The 21814-nt window shown below is 34.7% G+C and overlaps 2 protein-coding genes across 5 annotated transcripts in view; one reads left to right on the top strand and one right to left on the bottom strand.

The window, feature by feature from the left end:
- Positions 1 to 17090, top strand: part of atf6 (activating transcription factor 6) — a 51225-nt gene extending 34135 nt beyond the window's left edge. For all 4 annotated transcript variants that reach the window (XM_073853229.1, XM_073853227.1, XM_073853228.1 and 1 more), the window contains exons 15-16: positions 7127 to 7211; positions 15602 to 17090. In XM_073853229.1, the coding sequence (XP_073709330.1) occupies positions 7127 to 7211; positions 15602 to 15804 (288 nt within the window). In that variant the 3' untranslated portion in view covers positions 15805 to 17090. The remainder of the gene's footprint in view (positions 1 to 7126; positions 7212 to 15601) is intronic.
- A 596-nt stretch (positions 17091 to 17686) lies between these two features.
- Positions 17687 to 21814, bottom strand: part of olfml2ba (olfactomedin-like 2Ba) — an 11714-nt gene continuing 7586 nt past the window's right edge. The window contains exons 7-8 of the mRNA XM_073816789.1: positions 20434 to 20610; positions 17687 to 20348 (exon numbers count right to left, since the gene is read on the bottom strand). Coding sequence (XP_073672890.1) covers positions 19729 to 20348; positions 20434 to 20610 — 797 coding nt within the window. The 3' untranslated portion in view covers positions 17687 to 19728. The remainder of the gene's footprint in view (positions 20349 to 20433; positions 20611 to 21814) is intronic.

Raw genomic sequence — 21814 nt, 5'->3', positions numbered from 1 at the left:
GCATTTATGGTACATTTCCGTGTCAATCCATGTTCATTTTTACAGCGAACAATGCGCTGTCACTTTAATTCAGCGCATGCAGCACAGCAAAAACAGACTCTGTGCCGAAAGGATCGCTCCACTGCTGCAAACGCACCGCATCTGGAACGCACTACCGGACAGCAACCGCGTGCAGTGTGAACGATCTGATCCGTTAACATGGGTGCCGAAAAAAATTCGCAACGCATACGCACTGCAGACGGAGTATGTGTGAAACAGGCGTCAGCGTCGGGCGCGGAAACAGTCTTTTGGCAGAGTTTGCACATGACTGTCTTCTGCTCCGTGTCGGAGCTCTTGAAGCCAAAATGCAACAAAATCACTGACGTACCCCCACGTGTCGGTAAAAGTACTTCTTGTCTGCTGCCTGCGTACCAGTTTCAGTTTGTTGTTGCGACTCCGGGCATTCATCTTCAACCTCTTGCGTCTCCATCTTTAGGCTAAGCACTCACGAGTTAAAGCATGTCGCAACAACGTAAAGCGTCACGTCGCACAAGACGGAGTTTCTTTGTGAAAAAGTTCGTTTTTATTCTTGATTATCACTTATAGGGTAGAGTATGCATTGCACAGCAACAAGACACTATCATACATTTGTCATAGCCTATTTAATGCAATATTTTCTTTAGTAATTGATAAAATTGGGTTAGAGACGATAGAAACGATAGAAGAGAAATAGGACGATAGACACTTTTCTATCGTCCCCACGATATATATCGTCATATCGCCCAGCACTAAATTCTGTTCTATTGGCCTATGGCCACACATGGATGTGCTTAATTGGTTTTAGAGCCCACACAGCATCATAAAGGGACACTTGAGACTCTTTCACCTTAATGGCATGTCAGAGAATCTTCTAGCATGTGTTAGATCTTGGGAGGTCTTTATAAACTTCTGTTTTTTTTTTCAGTTTGTAAATGACCATTCCCATTTGAAATAAAACACACTGTGGTTCATGTAATGCCACTTCACTAGTATTTGGTTTTTGAACAGTAAGATTTTTAATGTTTTTTAAAGAAGTCTCTTCTGCTCACCAAGCCTGCATTTATTTGCTCTATAGTACAGCAAAAACAGTAAAGGTTTTCTGTTTGAGTATATTTTAAAATGTAATTTATTCCTGTGATCAAAGCGAAATTTTCGGCATCATTACTCCAGTCCTCAGGGTCCAGTCCAGTTCAGTTTTTATTATTATTAATACTTTGTACTGAGTACTTTGTTCAGCATTCTTTGAAAGAAATTTTTGAAATTAATACTTTTGTTCAGAAAGAATGGTTTAAATTGATCAAAAGTGATGATAAAGACATTTCTAATGTTACAAAAGATTTCTATTTCAGATAAATGCTGTTCTTCTGAACCTTCTATTCATCAGAGAAACCTGAATAAAAGTCTACTCAGCTGTTTTCAACATAATAATAAATGTTTTTTTGAGCATCAAATCAGAACGTTAGAATGATTTCTGAAGAATCATGTGACTGGAGTAATGATGCTAAAAAATCAGCTTTGAAATTGCAGGAATATATTACATTGTAAAATGTATTCAAATAGAGAACAGCTCTTATTAAATAGTACAAATATTTCAAAATTTACTGTTTTTTCTGTACTTTGGATCAAATAAATGCAGGCCTAGTGAGCAAAAAATACTTCTTTAAACATTAAAAATCTTACTGTTAAAAAAACTTTACTGTATGTAACACTCTAAAGACTTGAATAATGACTGTATTTCAACTAAGTATTTCAACTGTTATGAATTTGACTGTGAAATGTGCTACAAATGTTCCGTTCCTACTACATTTTGCAATGTTTACTACCATCCTTGTTAGTTTGACATTCCCGGGGCATTTATTCAGTGGCACCCACTGATCCACTCAGATTTTATGTTCAATGACCTTCACAACTAATTGCTCACTGGATTAACCAATGTTTGTGAAATTCACGGCACGGAAGCATCAAAATCTATTTAAGAGATTTGTTTGAGGCTCTTTGAATCAACTAAACATGACTTTTTGTTTGTTCTTTGCAACATTTCGTGGAAAGTTTTTTTTGTTGTTGTTTTTTCCTGTAACCAAAAAAAATCTGTTTTCGGTCAGATGTCAGATTTACCTACCTCTAAACATCACATACAAAAAAGTGAGAATTTGGCTATTTTAATGCATGTTTATAGTTTTTCTCTTAAAAACACTTTTCATTTTAGCAGTTTTAGTCATAATTGTAATAGTAATAATAAAAGACTTAATCATCTAAGTGTTATTCAGATGATTCAGGCCTAATGTTTTGTACACATGTACATGATTTTAAGCTGGATGTCATTCATTATTTAGAGTCAGATTATATTTGTAGAAAACTGGTCATTTTTTCTGTTACAGTCTAATTGCATGTCATCTTTCATTAGTTTGTTTCTTATTCCTTGTGTGTTTAAAGTTGTTTTTATCCCATACCCTCGGTACCTGCTTTTAATTATTTACTCAGAAGATGTGAATAATGTTGGCCGACATATTTGAAAAAGAATTAAAATCTCGCTTACAAAGGGAACGGTGGGCAGGCGTATGCGTGTTTTGACGATCTGCAGTGGCTCAAAACAAAAAAGCTTAATTGGCACAATTAAATATTTTACCAACTTGCATGGGATGTGTCAGGAGATGGTTATCACTCTCTCGTTTCATCTTGACGATTTTCTTTTTTTAATTGCAAACAGGTCTCCTCTTTTCTGTGCAACTAAAACAAAGAAATGACTCATGTCAATGACTCATAATCAGAAAAATTGAGTGGACGCTAAGAACTGTTCTGCCAACTACTTTTTTTCACTTTTTTTTTCAAACTGAACTTGATTTAAAGACTCAAATTCAATTTGTCATTGTTTTTAGTCTTCATTAATCTTAGAGCAAAAAATTAACCCCATCATAGATGAGTTGAGCCTGAAGATTGTGAATTGGTTTAGTCATATTCAGGCACTGCCCTGTTTTTTTTTATTGTTTGGTTAAGTCTGTAGGTTTATTCAGTCTTTTGGGATGCCAGACTTTCATAATATTGACTCGGCTCTTCCAGAAACCTCCTCAGATGGTGATCTGCATTCAGGAACCTAAAAAAGGTCAAAGCCTAACCCATCAGGTTGCGATTTTGGCCATCTAAAACTCAAATGTATTCACTTCCAATGTGTGACATTTTTTTTAGTAGTAGACAGATACAAAATGTATGTAAGGGCCTTTGTTTTTGTTTTTCTCTAATGTTGCATTACTAATGATGCAAAGAGCCTGGGGTCCACAATGAAGTTTCCTTTTGAAGAAAAGAAAAAAAAAACTTTATTGTAGAAAACCTCAGATATATTAGGAAATCTCACAGTATTACAATTTATCTCAAAACAGCAAAAATTATAAATAGGAAATCATCTATAATAGTGAGTTCAAATAATATAGCTGAGTACAACTTTATTTTGGGGTGAATTAGTCTTTTGAGTTTAGTCAGCATTTTCAAGTCACAGTCTGAGTTAATTTGATTTTTTTAATTTCATAAACTTTATTAGTTTTTATTTGGGTGTTTATTTATATAGTTTCCTAGGTTTCTAGGCATGTGACTCTGAGATGCTTGTGCTGTTTTGTTTTTCTTTTCTCGTCTGCATGTGCAGTGGGCCCTCCATCTCTCTGGACTGTGTTTGCAACCTAATAGTGTTTATTTCTTGTTCCATTGAATCAAGCTCTCTGATCTCTCCGAGTTGCTGCAAACATTCAAACTGCGCTGGGGATGTTTTCATTGTCATCCTTGTGTAAACCGATCGTAATATCCTCGGATTGCAGCTCCCTCTGAGCCTGTCACAGATTGGAGATGTTGGGAAGTTCATATCTATCTGAAGAGACTGGTATACTTCAAACCATTCTCCACAGTCACTTGCTATTTCACTCTTTATGCCTCTCTCTTTTTCCACCTTTCCTTTCTTCGACACTAGTCATGGAGGATACTGAATCAAAGAATCGATTCTGAAACCCACAGGTTTCAGAGATGTTCCAGGTCACCTTCTGTACACAAAGACATAACTTGGCCGCTGATCTTCCTAAAAGACCTCATTGTCCTCATCTAGTCTAGGGACCGGAGAATAGGGAAGATAAGCCAGAATAAGTTGTAACACAAAAGTAGTAATCTTTGTGAAATTTATTGACGTATTTGATGTGGCAAGCACATCTTTTTAATCAGGAACAGAACTGAACACCCAAAAGTGAAAATTGTTTTACCACATTTGCTTACCACAGGGTTTCTGTGAAATCTCAATTCACCCTTCCACAAATAAAAATCTTTAAAAAAGGTCTTTAATTAGAGCAGAAGTCTTAAATTCATAGTAATGGCAATAAATGTTGCATAAAAACTGCAAAAAGTAATATCTTCCTTAGTATTTTTGAAACTGAATTAAGCTAATTCTTAGTCCTGTCTGTTCTCAGAAAATAAGACATAAAAAGACAAAAAAAAGTGATTATTTGCACAGGTTTTGTGCGATTTAATCATGATTAATTGCATACTTATCATGAAATTTAAAAGAATGCTAAAAGAAGTACTTTAATATTTGACTTTTTTAAAAATGTTATGGCCTTATGACCCTTGAAATTAATGATATTCCTAAAGAGGTTCTTGAAAATTGCTTGAATTATTTAAAGACAATGTATCTATGAAATAAGTGTTTAATTTTGTCAATGAGCCCGTCTTTTTACGGAAAATTCACTCAATTCAAAAAACATCATACCTTTTCTGCTTATTTCAGTTAATGTCAGAAAACAATTGAGCTATACAAGTAGTAGTACTGACTGTCATGTAAACATGGCTGAAGATGTGAAAGGAGAAACAGACGTACCAAATCAATTGAGTAATTTACGCTGAAACCACTCTGATTGATTCAAACTTGTGACTTCGATCATTCATTTCAAGCAATTCCCTATTACAAGAGCCATTCGTTTTTGAATTTCAACGTTGTAACAATTTTAAAAAGCACAAAGTGATGGGAGAAACTGAGTTCTACGAAACTCTGAATCAGTTAAAAGATTGGATCGTGAAATAATTCAGTGTTTCAAAGCGTTCCAAAGAGTTCCAATGGGGTCGCTTATTACGAATCCTTTGTTTTAGATCAGGACTTCAAATTGCGCATCGCGATTCATTGGATTTAGATAAGGTCTTTGCGTATCGCAAATCATTTAATTTAAATCGGTACTTCAGAGCGCGTATCGTGACTCATTTAATTTAGATCAGAACGAGTTTGTGAATCATTTTGTGAATTGAATGATTCAAATCAATGATATGAATGAAACACGATTTGAAGTCCCTATCTAAATCAAGATTTGTGATATGCAAAGTTACAAACTTTTCTACTGTTTAAGAAAAAAAATCTGAAAAAAAAATTGTGAAATCATTCTATAATCCTGATCTTAAACAAATGATTCGCGAACCCGCACCAAAGTCCTGATTTGAATCAAAAGATTTGTGATTCATACTCCGAAATACTGATCTAAATCCAATGATTAGTGATCCATGCTCTGTAGTTTCGATTTAAAGCAAAAGATTTGCGAACCTGCTCAGAAGTTCAGAATTTCAGATCAGGACTTTGTTTGGGTTTACAGATTGTTTCAGAGCGATTTAGTGAATATTTTTTTTCTTTTCTTTTTTTTATTAGAATATTTTTATTAATCTATTTCTCTCTTTTTTGTTTGATAAGTTAGATCCCTCCTAGAAAATCAGCAAGTAGTGCTTGAACTACTGTACATTATCTGTTTGAACCCCTGTATATACTGTAATAACCCGTAGAAGATCTATACAGGTGGAGCTGGGGAGGTGGAGGGTTTCAGAGGAACTCTGAACAAGCTTATTGGCTGTGTTTGCAACATGAACCACTTAGCTTGTGCTTAGTAGTTTAATGCTGTGAATATAATTGATTTGCGTTAATGAACCATCAGCCTGCGCCATCTAGAGTTTCATAACCGAACTTGGCATGTATAAAACTCATAGTGATGTTGTATTTCTGTCTAGTATTCTAGTCAACATTTTGAAATGAAGTATCTTCGGACATTTGTACAGGAAAAACAAGAGAAAAATACTAAAGAAGAGCATCACTTTTTTGCAGTGTTATCAGAAGATAACGGTAAAAATTATTTCGTTTGTCTACTATTTAGTTTTCCTTGGTCTCAAAAGGGTCTTAAAATCTTAAATTTGCCTTCCTAAGTCCTGTAGAAATTCTGTATCATCATATTTCAATGAATGGGGACCTCAACTCAAGAATTGGAATCTATTAAAGAATGAAAATAATAAGAATTTGGAATGACATGAAAACTAATAATTAATGACAGAATTTTTATTTTTGTCTACCATTGTGAATTTAATTTCCTGCACATCTTTAGCACAGTGACCCCAGATGGCATTAAACACATACACATTTACTAATGTCTACATGTCTCGAGACGTCACAAACCCATGACCCATTTCCCATCCATCACACAGATGTGAGTGTTATTGTAATCTCCAGCTCGTGGATTTTTCTGTCCGTATGGTTTCTGTCTTCAACACGTGTGTGTTCCTGAATGGAGTATGTCTCCAATTGTACTAACATAGACACATTTTTGACCTGATTATAGAAGTGTTACATGACACCCTCTAGGTCTTGAAATGTCAGTTTGCTTGCACTGAAAGAAACTGGGAGCTTTCTTTAACAAATGTTAAGTGTATATGGATCATAACAGTATATTTTTAAAGCAAAAATACAATGGCTTTCACCATTAATATTAGGAAGAAATCTTTCTTTAACACAAAAATCAGCATATAAGAATGATTTCTGAAAAATCATGTGACACTCAAGACTGGAGTAATGGCTGCTGAAAATTCAGCTTTTTAAAAAAAAAATATTTTAAATTGTAACTGTTCCATAATATTGTTTTTACTGTATTTTTGATCAAAAGCATTAAAAAAATGACATAGTGTCTCACTCTTACTATCCAACACAATCAGACTTTTTTCAACAAACAAATTGCTTCTGACTTCTTAAAAGGGCAATGTCCTCAGCAAAGAAGTAAACTCTCCCCGTGCATGTGTTTTTGTGTTTGGCTGATGACTGTTCCTCTTTTGTTTACAGGATCACCTCCTCCTTCCCGCCACCAACCACAACAAAGGCAGCCGCCCCAAAATGTCTCTGGTCCTGCCAGCTATGAATTATAATGGTAAGAGAAAAAAAAATTGTGAATGATCTCATTTTCTAATGAACCGTCATCTAGTACTACTAATAATAATCATTCCTTACGTTTACATGAACTATATGTTGTGGTGTTTTTGGCCTTGTATTAATCCAGAGCTTTTGCTTTAAGTGGTGATATTACATATTCTGTTCATGTTTCATAAAATTAGAACTGAATCAAAAATGAGTCACATCTATATATGACTTTCATACAGGAGGTTTTTGCAGCATCTAGGCATTTATTAACTGTATTATTAACTGTATCACTGTTTTTTTAGCATGCCACGCAATGAGCACAGCTTTTTTAAACTGTCTTTTGACTGGCAACACAGATTTCGGTACATTTCAACACTCATCCTACACTCAAACCATCACCACAGCCCAGACTTGCCCTGTTCTCAGACTATTACAGTTCATGCCTGTGAGCTAATGAGATCACAGTCAGATCCTTGTCCTTAAAACCAGAGTGGTGTCTTCACTCACAGCAGGCCTGCAGCCTCTGATTACAAAACTGCTGGGATAGAATGTTCCACTCAGAGCCCTGACAGGGGACCAGTACAAAAGAGCTCCCAGAGTTAATGACATATTAATGAGCCCTGCAGGAGATTGCTTTGAATTCTGACATCTGATTGATGTATGTAGTTTGTGTTATTCGTATGAAGTTAAATTATATAAAGTATAATATTAATATGAAATAATAAATATAATGTGTGTTATATTGTGAAAACAATATTTGGTATGCAGGGCTCTGTTACTTTTGAGCAGCACTTTCTAATCAATAATCAAAAAATCTGATAAAAAATTTGCCTTCACATTATGAGATGATATTTGACTCAAAGGGATTTACAGGGAAATTTTTTGTTTTAACTTTATTAAAAATATGTAATCATTTATGTCACATTTTAAATGATATTTTAAGCTTTTTAACATTTCTAATTAAAACAACAGAATAAGAACAAGTAGAATAAGTTACCTTAAAATTAAATCAGTATTAACAAAATGTATTTGTACTACAGAGGTACCACAGAAGAACACAAAAGTGGCTTGTAGGTGTATTTTCATGTTTAATGAGGCTCACGAGTGCAATCAAATTCATAAATTCATGTTGATATTTTGAATCCAGAAATATTAAATGATTTAAATAACTAAAAATACTTGAAATGAAACTAAATCTGGCAGTAGGTGGCGGCAAGTCACTGATTCAATTACTGAATCATATCATTCATTTGATTTGTTGTTTAGGAATAGTAAATTGAATCATTGACTCACTAGATTCGTTTAAAAACGCACGTTCGTTCATAAACGAAACAACGCCGTGTTTGAATGGAGATGTGCACCGGCTCAGTTGTGACTTGTTTCAGACTATTTTTGATGATGGAATAGAGCAAAATCAGGCAATAGTGTTATAGTCAGACAATGTAACCCAGCAAGCAATTTTTGGTCTAAAAGACGTCTATTAGCCGTGAAAACACAGCCCAGACGTCTAGGCTAAAACAAGTTTGTATTCGGGCTGTCAGTGAAAATTTAATAGACGTCTAAACATATCCCAATATTAGACTAGTCATCAATTAAAAAATAAAAAAAAATTAAACCATAAAGCCTTGTAAACGTTGCTGATCTTGCTTACAGGATGGAATTTCATACATCTAACTAGTTATTTTGCCAAAAAAATGGCATGCAGCCAAATTCAAGGTTATTTGGGCTGGAAGTGGGTTACACATAGCCGGACTATATCGGGTTTATAGTTAACCCAGACGGTGAAATGACAACTATTGCTTGCTGGGAAGTCAGTTAATATTAACTTCTTGTTTATTTAACAATTGTTTAATCTATCTATATTAATATCTCATTTACAAATTCCTTTAAAAATCATTAAAAGCTGTCACTCATCGCAGTCTCACAAAGTTCCACTATAATCAATGTAGCTCTGTACACTGCACAATGAATCTCTAATTTACACTCTCTCTACACTTTGGCTCAGAAGTGGCACAAGTGCAATCAAATTCATAAATTTATGTTGAGATTAATGTTTTAAATATACAATTCTGAATACAGAATAATGAAATGATTTAAATAACTGAAAAGATACTTTAAAAATGAAACTAAATCTGGCAGTAGGTGGCGGCAAGTCACTGATTTAATTACTGAATCATATCATTCATTTGATTCGTTGTTTATAAATAAGAAATTGAATCATTGACTCACTAGATTCGTTTGAAAACGCACGTTCATTCATAAACGAAACAACGCTGTGTTTGAATGGAGATGCGCAGTGGCTCAGTTGTGACTTGTTTCAGACTAATTTTGACGATGGAATACAGCAAAATCAGGCAATAGTGTTATAGTCAGACAATGTAAGTCACTTAATATTAACTTCTTGTTTATGTCCATGATACATTACTCAGCATTGCAAAACACGTAGAAATCTTTGAAGCTCCCCTCAGCACAAAAACAAATATGCTAATTGGGTCAGTCGCACATGGTGCTCCTAATATTTTTTCATAGTCACACACAGTAGTTTATTTGGTTAAAGGGAACCCTGGATATTAAGATTGTATGGCTTAAAATAACATAAATAATCCCTTACCGAAATATGTAGTAGAAAACCCATGAAAGATTTATGTTATTTAAAAAAAATCCACATTATTTTATACATATTTTGGACTATGGGGGGCGCCATTATTTCTATGACGTAAAATAGTTGCACTCTTTGTGTTGCACTACTGCAACACAACTCAGAACACATATTTCTAAAAATAAAATACTGAAATGATGCCACATTGTGTGGCTTTTGGTTGTAATTTTCAGTCGAAGGGCAACAAGAGAAGCGATGTAAGTATATACTGTTTTCCTAGCAATAAGAAGAGTAGAAAAGTATGGGAAGATGCCTGTGGATGAATAAAACTTCCTAAAGTCACGCTTTGTTCTCTCCACTTTATCCCTGATGCCTTTAAGGCTTTTAGTAAAAAAAACTTACAAACGGCAAAGAGAAAAAACCTAGATGCATCCTGGTGGGATGTAAACATGTCGATGCTTGTCATGACACCAGAGTTTCTCAGCAAGAATTTCACTCAATATCTTGGGGTGTTTAGACTGCTTTTGGGAAAAATTGTTGGTGCAGCATTTGGTTTAAGCCTACATATATATCCATTGCCACCTGTAAGCTTTTCAGTAGTTGTGGTCATTGTATTAATATTCAATTTTCAGAGTTTTGTTGTGGTAAAAATAGCAACAGGTAGCGCCAGTAGCTCAATGAGTGCAACCATTTGACACCATTAAAATGAAGTCGCCACCTCAATGTGAATCTTTTATGAGTTTTCTACCACATATTTTAGTAAGAGACATCATTTACGTTATATTAAGCCATTCAAGTCTAAGTACCCATGGTTCCCTCAAAAGGATTCTCACATGCTTTTATGAGAGTCAAAGAGGAAACTGGTTTGAAATTTGATGGCGTCTAATCATTTCTGTAAACATTCCATTCTTTTTATTATTAAGTTTCTTTCCTTTAATTTCTTGGATGTGTGTCAGATTCGATTATCCCGTACTGATTTTAGGAAGGGAAATGTGATATGCTGACCTTGCAGTGTGGACAGGCTTTTGTGAAGGATGAGTTTTAACCCCTTTGAAAGAGAATGGTGATAGAAGTATAGTCAGTATAGTCATCCCTACTATGATTTTGGTAGTACCTTGTGTGAGTGCTTGAGAAACAGTGTTTTAGTAGTTATCTCTTAGTAGTTGCTAATTTCTGTTCTATTGTATGCGATTAGGAGACTAATCACAGACAACAGGACAGATTGCAAACCTCTTTGAATACAGTTTGAAATCTTTCCGACAAGTCATCAGGTGTGCAAACAGTTTCTGCTATAGAATCGCATTAAGAGAGGTTATTGGGAAGCAGGGGTAAATAAATCTCTCTAAAAATTAGGGCATGTGCTCCATGTTGTTTAATGACTAGAATAAACAGTTGCTATGTGCGTGAGTTTGTGTGAGAATGCGATGTCTGGGAAGCCCTTGATCTAGTAATTGACCCACATAGTATGCGATTAGTTGTGCAGTTTGCACACCAACTCGATGGAAAACAAGAAACCTGCCATATTTTAAAGATCATAGGCTTAAATTGTTTATGTAACCCAAAACTAAGTAGTCTCTCGTGAGAGGATGGTAGAGCGTGATGTACTCTGCATAAGTTTTTTCTGGCTCCATCCTGTGTTGATGTAGAAATGCATGTTCAAAGATGGGTTTCACATGGTTTTATTAAGAGAACAACTTTGGGACAACTCAGAACAGAAGTGTAGTTTTAGAAATTGCCCCCAGCTGATTCTGTTCTGTTCTACACGCTCAAGCTTGTGTGTTTGGGACGGGGTGGTTTTTACCACATGCGATGCTGGGATGAAGAAAAAAAACCTTTGTTATTTACCAGTGGTTTTGTTATTCATGTTGTTTTCAAGATAGAAATCGACCACCTTGAAAACAAAGTTTTATTTCTCCATCAATTTCAATTTCATGTTTGGTTTGGAAACTATTGTTGCAGTGCCTGGCAGTGTCTGCACATATATTATCTGTTCTCTTTTGCTATCTTCCCTGTGGGAGTTCTGAGTCAGCATTATAATCGTTAGTGAATGTTGAAAATGATGAGCATCATCAGATTCCCTTTTCTTTGTTTGTTTGTGCACTGCACACATTTCGAAGTCATATCAGGAAACGTTTTACTCTGCAGTCACAGGCATTGCTTTTTAAAAGCAATAGTAAAATATTACTGTAATTCAAGCATTTAAAGCAAAGAATAAAGACATTGTGTTAACATGGCTGTAACCAGCTAAATCAATAATTAAAAAGTGCATTTTTGCCAAATTCAGGTAATTTTCCACAGAAATAGGATTTTTAACATTTATGAATGTTATAGCGCCACTTATGATTGAATTTCCATAAAATGTTGAATGCTTGTTTAGAATCTCTTGTTGCATTTGCTCACCAGGTTTCATGAAGTTTTGAGTTTTCATTTAGGCTTTATGGGTTTTTAAATATATATTTGGACAGGTCCCTTCTCTAAACTACCCTGTTATAATTTCATAAGGGTAAATTTCAACTTTTTTTGATAGTTTTTGACCTAGAGAGTCCAAAGAATTGTACTGCAATGTTTTTTTTGTTTTTTTTACAGATTGAGCTAAAAATATAAGACAAGTTCGGAAAAGCAGTTTTTTTTTCCTTTGTTTTTTTTTTTTTTTTTTACATCTCAGTTTAACAAACAGTTTGTTTGACAGCAGTGGTTTTAGAGGCAAAGTTGTTCGAAATGAGGAGGTCTATCATATGATATAAATATTGATGAAAAATGTGCTATCCTTACTTTCAAATTTCTCACAGACCTTTAGGGCCATGAGCCAAACAGGCCCACCAAGTTTTATTCGGATCAACCTCCGTTAACCTTGTCTAATAGGTGCTCAAAGTTCATTGGCCTATGGCGGCCATGTTTTTTTATATACACAAATGTCCTTATAGACGCTTGCAGTCTGACCGATTGGGGCGAGCCTTGGTGACGTTGTAGTCGGTGTGAGAACTACCATCCCTCCAAGTTTCAAGTCTTTATGACTTATAGTTTGGTCTGCCCAATCAGTTTTGCGCGGAGTTTGCTGATCATTGGCCACTTTAACAATTACAATAACCTAATTCAGGAAAATAATGTTTAAATTAAATTAAATTTTTGTCATTTACTTACTCCAAATGGACACAAAAGAGACTTTTTGTCCAGTTCATGGTGATGTACCACATTTAAGTCATAGTATAGTTTTTTTTTGTCTTTTTTGGTTCATCTGGTTCATGAATTGGACAGAGTTCAACTCTCTCTCTCTCTCTCTCTCTCTCTCTCTCTCTCTCTTTCTCTCTCTCTCTGATTTATATTTGGTCCAATTTTTAGTTTTTTTAGGCTTAAACTGTCAGTTATGGACAAAAAGTGAGTTTGGCAGGAATCTCAAAGGTTCGAAACCACAACCTCATCAGGAATTTACCCTTGAGTCCACATGTTGCCTTAATCAGTATTTAAAATGGTGTTTGGAAAGTCAGGCAGAGTACCAGACATATCCAAAGGGAAAACGAAAATCCTTCTGTGAGAATGGAAAATGACATTTCTGACATATTGGAAACTTAGTATATATAGGATGGAAAGATTGTATTTTAATGTCATGACGTGTACACCTCAGCCGTTCAGTGTCATTTCAGTGCAGTGAAATACAGTGAGATGATTGCTGTAACCCATCATCTATGATGATTTCTGCAGCACTGCTTAGTTTTTTTCTAAGCACCTGTGAAAATACACATTTTGAGAGATATTGAAACGTTATCCCATAACATTGACTGTTCACTGGTGGTATCAAAGGTAGATGGGGAAGATTTTGGTTTCAGGAACACATCAGAAAGACTCCAACAGTTAGGTTTACTGTAAATCACCGGTTTTGAGATCATCATTGTGGGTGTGTGGCTGAAGCGTTCATCAGGATGACTGAATGTAGGATGCGTAAATGTATTCACCAGTAAGGGCTGGAAAAGTGCTTTGGGTTGACCCACCGTGATGCTCTCCAGCCTATAAAGTTTTTATCAGTCCTGGAGCGAATCGCCCATATGCTGTGCATGTATGTGAAGCTTTTGCTCATCATCTCCGGTACGGAGTGCTTTTCTTATAGAAGATAGACCATAGAAGTGAGTGTAAACCAGCATGCTTTTAATGCTTCCTTACAAAATACTCATTGCTTGTGTTTGACGAGCTTTTATGAGTCTGTCAAAACATGAGGAAAAAAGTCACGGCCTGACCTTCGCTTCCAGAGATTAAGGATGATGAGGCATCCCACGGTGTCAGTAAAACCAAACTGCTCACGCATTTTAGAACACAGCCTCATTGGTATGAATCTAACAGGAGTGTTAAATCTCTTAAAGAGAATGAAAATTCTGTCATTAATTACTCACCTTGTCGTTCCAAACCCGTAAGACCTTCGTTCATCTTTGGAACACAAATTAAGATATTTTTGATGAAATCCAAAAGCTTTCTGACCTTGCATAGACAGCAATGCAACTAACTAATTCAAGGCCCAGAAAGTTAGTAAGTACTACTTGAAATATTTGAAATAGGATTATTTGAAATAGGAATCCTTTGTAACATTATAAATGTCTTTACTGTCACTTTTGATCAAATTAATGCAATTTTGCTAAAAAAAAAAAATTGTACTGACCTCAAACTTTTGAATGGTAGTATACCTTTCTTTAAAGGGTTAGATTACCCAAAAATGAAAATTAGCCCATTATTTACTCACCCCCAAGGCATCCTAGATGTATATGACTTCCTTCCTTCAGACAAATGCAGTCAGAGTTATATTAAAAATTGTTTTGACTCTTTCAGGCTTTATAATTGCAATTGGGGGGTATTTCTCTTCATCAGTCCAAAACAAATCCATTAAAACCCATCCATCCATAATAAAAAACAAAAGTGCTCTGGGGGATGAATAATTGCCTCCTGTAGTAAATCAATGCATTTAAAAAAAAAAAAATCCATATTTAAAACTTAATAATCACTTTAATCCAGCTCTTGCTAACAGTTGTACACGGAAGCCTGTGAGTTTTGTGAAAACCATCGTTTATTTACAGGAGCAAAGGAAGCAAAGTTTCTGACTCCTCTTGGCTTATATCGAAATCCTTCGACATTTGTCTTTACAAATCTTCGTTTTGTACATCTAACCTGTTTTGATCTCTTCACTGCGCATCCGCATTCATCACTTCTGCATGGCGCATGCACAATGCCGACATCCTACTTCATCCGCCCAGAGTTGCTTCTGTGTACAACTGTGAGCGCAAGCCAGATTGAAGTGATTGTGACGTTTTAAATATAGATATTTTTCTTACACAAACGCATCGATTCGCTACAGGAGGCCTTTATTCCCCCTTCAGAGCCATGTGAGGCACTTTTTATTATGGATGGGTGCACTTTATCGGACTTGTTTTGGACTGATGAAGAGAAACACCCGCCCATTTCATTACAAAGCTTGAAGGAGCCAGAACAATTTTTAATATACACCTAGGATGCCTTGAGGATGAGTAAATGGAGGATGAGGATGAGTACTGGGCTAATTTTCATTTTTGGGTGAGCTAACCCTTTAACCCCATTTTCTTTCATGCGGGAGTCATCTGTTGTGTTTACTGCTATGTTATGTGAAAATAAAGGTCAGCGTGTGACCGACCTCAGTGAACCTTTGTGTGAAAGCAGCCCCTAAAATGCCTCTTAACCTCCTCAGGCCACCCTGCACATCACCTGCATTTCTTTAACAATTACTTCCACACAGCTGAGCACCGAGTGCTGTTTTATATGATTTATATGATTCTGTCTCATTGCAGAGAGCATCATTAAAGACAAAGAGTATGAGGTGATGATGCAGATCGACTGCGAGGTCATGGACACCAGGATCCTCCACATCAAGTCGTCTACTATTCCACCCATCTTGAGGGTCAATCAGACTGAAACGGACTCTTTCTATCACGCGGCCCCCAGCAACAACCAGCCTGCAGCTCCCGTTGGAGTCCTAATGGGTTCTTCTTAGTCCCAGCTGTCTTGTTTTGTTGTGAATTACCTGTTTTTTTTCCTCCACGTCATCTGTTTTGTTACATAATAAGCATTTGTGTTCATTTTTGTGATTGTTCTTATTCGAGTGGCAAACTGGGGATCTTGGTAATCACCTACTGAATCCCCAAGATTATCAACAATTGTCAAGAATTCCACCTCTTCAAAATGCATCAAGTAAGCCATTCAATATTGATGAGCCATTACAGTCTTTATCTGTCATCAGAGGCATTTATGTTTATGTGCTTCATACAAAGTGATTTCAAGCACATTCGAGTTTGTTTGTGCTCTACAGCTGAACTACAGGGGCATTCAATATCCAAATCTCCCAAACCAAAGTGCGATCTGCCTCGATTATTGAACGCTAGTCAGGTATGTGGTAGCTGTCAAGGAATTGTTTGTGATTTTGTTTGCACTGTTCTTGTTTTGTTTATCAAATTTATTTCAAATGAATATTTATGAAGATGTATTATTTGTACCAAGGTTGTTTGGTACACTTTTAATTGTCATTTTCGGCAACATATTCTGAACAAAATTTAATTATTTAGTCTTTTAAATCAGTAAAGGAGGCTTTTGGTATAATTGACAGATCTGATTCAGAACAGTGCTGTAATATATATCCCAAAAAGAAGATATTTAGGTAATGCTTCTGCTTTATACTTGGTTTTTGAAGGTTAATCATTTTAGATTAATTCTAATTAGGATAGCGGTTTGGGTTTGGGGGTCTTATGCAACATCTGTCAGTTCTTTTTAATATATTTCATGCTCTCGTGTTTGTCTTAGTGGCTTAATTGCACTTTAAACGATGTGTGCTTGACATACAGTTGTTAACATAATACTGAAGTTGAGAGAGACACAAATTATTAATGTTAATTTGTACCTCATCTGTCCTTGTTCACTGTGTCTCTATTATTCTGGCCTATTTAGATGTGCACTTGTTTCTTGTCCTGTTTAGGATGCATTAGTCAGTTATCATTCGAAATTAGCTTGTTCTTTCTATCCTGTGGTCACTTTCAAAAAAACATTCCCCTTCATAGACAAATTAAATTCAATATAGGATTATAAACTCAGGTGAAGCTTATAAATATTATATTTAGTGAGAGAATTTCACATTTTGTCCTTAGATTCAGAATAAAAATGTTGCTCAGACTGCAATGCTATGTAATTTTGGCATTTTTGGAAAGTTTTTTTGTTTGTTCACATCAGTGACAGTGATGAAAGCTATTTTGTAACAATGCGACGGAATAAACACTGGACTGAAGTTTGTGGGTGACTTGTGTGAATCTTTTGTTTTTAGGATGCAGACAGAGTCTTATGTCAGGCTGAATTTGCTCTCCGAAATTGAAGGTTTGTGTAAATGTGGGGTCTGAGGCGCTGTAAAGTGCTGATTATAGGTAATTTCAAAGGCTGGGGTAAACATTGTTTTAGGGTTAAAGTATGGTAGATGTGTTTTGTTTGTCCCGATTTAGCTCTGTGGATCAAGGGGTTTACGGTGTAGCACTTTGCTCTCATCCACAGTAAGTGACCTATGCTGAGAACACTCTCACACTCTCACTTGACATCTTTACTATGAAAGGAAAACCAGTGCCATATGTTTTATATCATCTTATTTTATTGCAGCCATTTTCTGAGTCTGACAGGGATTTGAATTTCGTAAGTGCTAAAAGATGACATTGCAATAAAATATGCATAAAAAGCAGTTTTTGATCAAAGATATCAAATGTACTGATGAAAAAAACAACAGCAACACACTGAAAATGTGCCCAAAAGACTGTCTACTCTTGTTTTACTGAAACAATACAATTGCAAACTTTTTGTGTATGCAAGTGATAGTTTGTTTAAAAAAAACAACAACTTTGAGATATGTTTATGAAAATACAAGTTGTATTTTTTTTTTTTTTACATTCATCAATCCCATGTTTTAGCTTTTATATTACAGTATATACAACGTATTCTACTGGATTTAAGAATACAACACCTCAAAACTTATAATTAAAATCATTCTGCCAGCCTTATGAGAGGTATATATGGAAGCCCGTTTCTGTCACTGAAAAAAAAAAATGTTAAAGGGTAATTGCGACTTTTTTCTTGCAATTGCGAGTTTACATTTTACATTTTTTTCCTCAGAATTGCATGATACAAACTTGTGAGTTATAGTAAGAATTGCAAGATGTAAACTCACAATCTGAGAAATAAATTATTTCTCGGAATTGTTTTTAGAATTGCCCGTTTATATCTTGCAATTGACTTTTTCTCAGAATTGTTTATATCTCGCAATTGTGACTTTTTTTCTCAGAATTGTTTATATTTCGCAATTGTGACTTTTTACTGAACTGTAAATTTATATCTCGCAATTGTGACTTTCTTGAAATTGTGTGCTTAAACCTCGCAATTTTGAGTTTATACCTCACAATTGTGAGGTTATATCTTACAAATGTGACTTTTTCTGAGAATTGTGACTTATTTCTCGGAATTGTGAGTTTATACCTCACAATTGTGCCTTTTTTTCTTGGAAATATGAATTTATATCAGAATTGTGACATTTTTCCTCGGAATTGTGAGTTTATTCCTCACAATTGTGACTTTTTTTTCTTGGAATTGTAAGTTTCTATCTCGGAATTGTGACTTTTTCTCGGAATTGCAAGTTTCTATCTTGCAATTGTGACTTTTTTTCTGAATTGTAACTTCTTGGAATTGTAAGTTTCTATTTTGGAATTGTGACTTTTTCTCGCAATTGTGAGTTTACAGTTATCTCGCAATTGTGACTTTTTCTCAGAATTGTGACTTTTCTCTGAATTGTGAGTTTATACCTTGCAATTGTGACTTTTGTTCTCTGAATTGTAAGTTTATATCTCGCAATTTACTTTTTTACCTCAAAATTGTGAGTTTATACCTCACAATTGTGAGTTAATATCTCGCAATTGTGACTCTTTTTTTTTTTCAGAATTGTAAGATATAAACTCGCAATTCTGAGAACATACAAGTGTTTTCCCCCCTCAAATTTGGACTTTATAACTCGCAATTGTGACTGTATATCACAATTTTAATTCAAAAAAGAATTGAGAGGTGGAAAAAAGTCAGAATTGTGAGATATAAACTCGCAATTGCGGAATACAAACCCGCGAGTTTTAATCTCACAATTCAGATTTTATAATTGTGAGATGAAACGTCGCAATTACCTATTTTTTTCTTCTTCTTTTTATTCAGTGTCGGAAACGGGCTTCCATAGGTTTAGCTATACACATAAAGAGATTTGTTTTTATAGTGCAAAAGCAAGCGACAATATCTAAAGAAATGGCCATTGATGCAAACTGCAAAGCTCATATAGCTGCAGAGTTTGGGTGTTAAGAAATTCAGTTAAAGGGATAGTTAACCAAAAAATGAAAATTCTGTCATTAATTACTCACCCTCATGTCCTTTCAAACCCGTAAGACGTTTGTTTATCTTCAGAACACAAATGAAGATATCTTTGTTAAAATCGAAGCACTTTCTGACCCTGCATAGACTACATGGGTTTAAGGCCCAGAAAGGTAGTAAAAACATTGTTAAACAGTCCATGTGACATCAGTGGTCCATCCTTAATTTTTAAGAATACTTTTTGTGCGCAAAGAAACAAAAATAACGACTTTATTCAAGAATTTCTCTTCCGTGTCACTAGAGTACCACGACGCATGACGGAATTTTTATTTTTGGGTGAACTGTCCCTTTAAGAAAGTTGCTTTTCTTTGTTTTCACCATAAATGTGACAATATGGGTCTGTTTTTACACTTGAAAACACAACAGCATGTTAATAAGTACATCAAACTACATGAAGTTAAGAAAAGCTGAGTGAACTGATCCACAATCCACTTAAACACATTTACGGTTTCTTCTATTTTGTGCAAAACATGTATTTGCTGAATTTCTACAGTGGGTCTACATATGCAAACTGAATATTATAAGTGACCTGATGTCCGTTATCCCAGGCGTACAACACCCTCTCTTTGGGGTTGTAATCGATCTGGGTGATGTAAGTATAGTTGTTGCTGAAAGGCAGGTGAGGGATCACCTGAGTGTTGGTGTGGGTGTCAAAGGCGTAGGACAAATTGGTGTCTTGCTGATTGTAGCTATCTGTTGCGTAAAGAACGCCACATACGATGAAGCAATTACCGTAGCGATTGCGTCGGAGCCCGGTCCTCCATGTGGTTTCACGCTTCATGCTTAAATCAGTGGGGTTCAAGCGGCTCAAGACGATCATTTCCTGCAAGAAGCCCTCGTCGTCCAGCGCTGGGTAGATCACCCAAAGTCCGCTTTCGTCAACGGCCAAATCCATGTCTGAGTTTCCTCTCCATCTCCACGTGGACACATCGTCGTTGTCAAACACAGCATCGTGCAGCATGGTCCAGGCCGCCACGTAACGCAACCGTAGGTCGTACTTAATAATGTCTCGAGAGAATGCGCGGTTGTAGTAGAAAGCACCGTTGTAGACCACATGGCCGGTGCCGATCCAGTTATAAGGCAGTTTGTAGGAATTCGTGAAGCGGCCTAAAACGGAAATAAGAAAACAAAACCAGTAAAATTGCTTATTTATACTATTCTGAACTTGTTTATCCAAAGTAAAGAGCCGTACCTTGTTTGAAGACATCCATGTTCCGGAATTCCAGTAGGTTGTTGCCATAATAATAGTTTGTGACGTAGATCTTGTCATCTTGAGCCAGTGGATCCTTCATCCAAGCGCCCTCATTACGACCGTATGTGTTGTGTGTGATGGGCTCTGAGATTGTGGCCAAGGTGTCTTTACACATTCCTGCAAACGAAAACCAGAAACAAAACCACAACTCTGACATTACTAACAGAAGTTTTAGTTTCACAGCATCATCAGTTTAAGTGATGATGGAAAATGTTTAGCTTTTATAAATTGGTATAATAATTTATATGTTGTATGTATTTATTTATTTTAACTTTAATAATTGGTACAAGTAATTAAAAATTAATATTTAAAAATAGTAATAATTAACATTTTAATTGAGTTTAACAGCATCATAAATTTAAGTGATGATGGAAAATGTTTTACTTATATAAATTGGTATTATTATTATTGGTATTATTATTATTATATCGGTATTATATGTTGTATTTATTTATTTTTTACTTTCATAATTGGTACAAATATTTAAAAGTTAATATTTAAAATATGAATAATTAAATTTTAATTGATTTACAGCATCATCAATTTAATTAATAATGGAAAATGTGCTTTTATAAATTGGTATAATTACGTATGTGATTTTTACTTTCATAATTGGTACGATTATTTAAAAATGAAAATTAAAAAATGAATTTAAATTTTAATTGAGTTTTGCAGCAGCATCAATTAAAGTGATGATGGAAAATGTTTTGCTTTTATAAATTGGTATAATTATAGCTTATAGCTTATTTACTTTCATAATTGGTACAAGTATTTTAAAAATAATATTTCAAAATATTAATAATTAACATTTTAATGTAGTTTAACAGCATCGTAAATTTAAGTGATGATGGAAAATGTTACTTATATAAATTGGTATAATTATTTCTATGTTGTATTTATTTATTTTTTTACTTCCATAATTGGTACAAATATTTAAAAAACAATATTTAAAATATTAATATTCTAATTGTGTTGTGCAGCCTTAGCAATTAAAGTCATAATGGAAAATGTTTTGCTTTTCTAAATTGATATAATTATTTATATCTGGTATTTATTTTTATTTTTTACTTTCATAATTGGTACAAGTATTTAAAAATGTATATTTGAAAATAGTAATAACTAACATTTTAATTGAGTTTTACAGCATCATCAATTTAATTGATAATGGAAAATGTTTTGCTTTTATAAAATGTTATAATTATTTATATATTTCTTTTTTTACTTTTATAATTGGTACAATTATTTAAAAATGAAAATTTTAAAATATTGATAATTAAAATTTTAATTGAGTTTTGCAGCATCATCAATTTAAGTGATGATG

The sequence above is a fragment of the Garra rufa genome, chromosome 13, assembly GCF_049309525.1.
Source record: "Garra rufa chromosome 13, GarRuf1.0, whole genome shotgun sequence".
NCBI classification, from domain to species: Eukaryota; Metazoa; Chordata; class Actinopteri; order Cypriniformes; family Cyprinidae; genus Garra; species Garra rufa.
The sequence above is the reverse complement of the archived record's forward strand: the minus strand, read 5'-3'. Positions and strand labels throughout refer to the sequence as shown.